This window comes from Convolutriloba macropyga, chromosome 7 (genome assembly GCF_964194025.1).
Source record: "Convolutriloba macropyga chromosome 7, txConMacr16.3, whole genome shotgun sequence".
Taxonomy (NCBI): Eukaryota; Metazoa; Xenacoelomorpha; order Acoela; family Convolutidae; genus Convolutriloba; species Convolutriloba macropyga.
In genome coordinates, this window is record NC_134474.1 from 29,481,209 (window position 1) to 29,484,123 (window position 2,915).

Below are 2,915 nucleotides of genomic sequence, written 5' to 3' on the forward strand. Positions count from 1 at the left end.
TAATTTCTAAAATTCAGACTGATTTCTTCAGAAAATCCAATCTCAGTTCATATGGAGGTCATTCAAGCTATTTAATTGCTTTCATGCATAAAAGAACCACTTGTAAGTAAAGGTTCTCTATGAACGGATCTTCCTAGAGAAACGCCAATTAAAAAGCTGATACAAATTTTCCTTTTCCAACGCATAATAAATACGCATTTAAAATACTCCTTAGATTTAAAATAATCCTAAAACAATCCAACGAAGTAATTTTTCAAGTGCCGTGTGTAGAGCAGACTCAAATGTACCCCAATGACACCTATTTTTCCTAACGCAGTGAAACAGAACAAAATAAGGATTAATTCATCTTGTATGTACAAGAACTATCGCACAATTCTGGATCCACCAGTCACTATTGAGAAGCAGTCGCTAATCTATCATTTGCCACATTCAAGTCAATCAAGTTCTGATTCTGTCTGCTCAATTTCAGTTTCCTCAACTTCGCATACTGCTTTCTGAGACTGTCAATTTTGTTCTGGAGGGTGGCCACGTACACTATCTCTTCAACCGACTTCTGGTAGTAGTACTTGGCACTCTTGATACTGGAGGGAGTGGTGAGGGATATGGAGACACTTTGGGAGTTACTTCCTGGGATTAGAGAGTTTCCATTATTGCCATTTGAGGAAGACTTGTCCCATTCACACACTAGCTCAAGGCTGAAACAGCAGAACAGTACTGTACTGACAGCTGAGGAACATTTTCAAGAACTCTACAGCTCAACATCGTGTTTTAAAAGTAGTTGCATTTTGTTCTTTCTATTATGTAAAATTTTGGAATTTTTCAAGATATCAAAGTTAAAACGCATATTAGAAATCCATTTTCCACGTGCATCTGAAAATGGGAACACATCGCAGGTTTTCCGCAAACTTCCAGCCAAATGATTAGGACAATTTAAGAAGTCTTTCTCCAGCAGCTAAATTTGAAAAAAAAGATAAGTCTTGATCTACAGCGAAGTACTGGCCCAAAAACGTCAAGTAGATTATACTTCTGAATAATACAAGCCTTGATGAGATGATTCCTGCTTGAATGAAGACCAGCATTAGAGTCACTTACTGTCCGATGTCTTGAGAGTCAGATTTGTCTTCAATGTCACTGCAGTTGTCTCCGTCTACTGATCCTCCTCCTCCACTTGCTACTCTTTCAACGCTGTCCACACTTACGGGCGAGTCGCCACTGATCGATACCTAATCACATCAGATATTCACATTTAATTCTCACTTCATAGCCGCAAGATTTTTTTCATAAATATTTTGGCTCCGACAATGTGCATCTCGAAGACTTTAAGTAACAACTGCAACCTTAAGAGCACGTTTGAACAGCAACGTTTTGATTGCAGGATGCTCATTTATTACTTTTAGCATGATTAAAAATTGAGAAAAAAAACTGTTCAAGGAGACATCAAAGGCACGTGATGATTCACTATGCAAAAAAAATAACCAGTTATTGTTTATTTTTAAGACAAAAAAGTATCTACTTGAGAGAAATGCGAGGAAACTGAAGAAATATCAGGTAGCACAGTGACAGATGGTGTCAATGATGGGCTAAATTGGAGCATGGACAAAGCCAGAGCTGCGGAATGTGAGGTTGAGGAATTCGACAACTGAGTCCTGGCCAAGTGGATTGAACTTTCAGCCAAGAGGTCATCCAGAACAGTTCTCCTATTCATCAGTTCTTCGCACACTTCCAAGAACTCAATAGCGATGCTGTCCAAAATTTCATCTAAACTACTCATGACTCCCGATTGCATCCAGGGTCTGAAAGGTCACATAAGTTATTTCAATGGGCTACTTTAAAATTTCGAACCCACTGTTGTAGGCACCACCAACATGAACCATAGATAATGTTAAAAAGAGCAGCTGGTTCGCATTATTGACTATAATTATGAAAGTTGACAAAATTCGAGTTTTAACAAGACTGCCAAGTTTCTGAGTAAGTTATCCTGTGTTAAGGAAGTAGGCAGCAACAGTACTATCAATGAATGAAGCCTTAGAAACTTTAGTAGCTTGAATATAGATTTTCACTACGGATATTATTATTTAATAAAAGTTGCTGCTTGTAAACCTCGAAAGTTGTAAATAAATTCTCGATTAAGAGTCATAATCCATACACTAAGAAAACTCGAATAGCCGAAACGCTTGATTGCTGGCCTGAAAATCTCGGCTTTTGATAAGATTGTTTAGCGGCCGTACTACACATTGTGAGAACGTTTACGCTTTTAACCTACCTACTTAACAAACATCTGCTGCAATCATTGAAATCTTCAGCGACTACTTGAATTACCAGAATTGAAACCAATGTCATCGAAATGCTAACACTTACCACTAAAATCGTCAAACGATGCCATTAAAAGACGAGCATGCAGCTAAAGTAAAAGACTTAGAAAGCCACCAAAATTGAGAGAGGCAAAAAACAGTAGACGAGCTTCAGAAAACAAGATCAAATTCGGCGACAAAATTTGTTGACAAAAATGCAAAAAAAAGTAAAACTTAATTTTACGCTGTCCATTTGTTGCAAAACTCTTCATTCGCCATTAGAAAAAGGAGTAGCATCACCTAATAGACATTCTCAAAATAATAGAACTCATAACGACTATCTCAAAAAGCTGACAGATTGTGAGAAAATGCCTGCGATTTCAGCATGGAACTGATGTCTCAAAAGGCCAACAAAAATAAGACCAAATGTTAGTCTTTTTATCATCCTGTCATGTTCAAAGAAAATGGCACAGAATTGGTCTCATTTATGAATTGTTTCTAAAAGCGTTCCATAAATAACCTACAAATGGAGTAAAAATTTCTTTAGTTAACCTTAAACTTATTAATTTAAACTTAATAAACAGCATTTTTCAAGTGAACTGGATTTCGTAAGGCGTGGAAGGC

The 2,915-nt window shown here is 37.1% G+C and overlaps 1 protein-coding gene across 1 annotated transcript; it reads right to left on the reverse strand.

Annotated features, from left to right (window-relative positions):
* Positions 1–321: 321 nt before the first annotated feature.
* LOC142342192 (uncharacterized) lies at positions 322–1,828 on the reverse strand. The gene is made up of 3 exons (XM_075393431.1): positions 1,514–1,828; positions 1,093–1,223; positions 322–695 (listed from the first exon to the last, which is right to left on the reverse strand). The coding sequence occupies exons 1-3, from the start codon at positions 1,784–1,786 to the stop codon at positions 392–394; spliced, it is 708 nt and encodes a 235-aa protein (XP_075249546.1). The 5' UTR covers positions 1,787–1,828; the 3' UTR covers positions 322–391.
* Positions 1,829–2,915: the final 1,087 nt, after the last annotated feature.

Coding starts and splice junctions, on each gene's coding strand:
- LOC142342192 (XM_075393431.1), bottom strand. CDS start 1,786: ATGCAATCGGGAGTCATGAGTAGTTTAGATGAAATTTTGGACAGCATC. Junction 1,224..1,513: donor TTTCCTCGCATTTCTCTCAA/GTAGATACTTTT, acceptor TGATGTGATTAG/GTATCGATCAGTGGCGACTC. Junction 696..1,092: donor GACTCTCAAGACATCGGACA/GTAAGTGACTCT, acceptor CTGCTGTTTCAG/CCTTGAGCTAGTGTGTGAAT.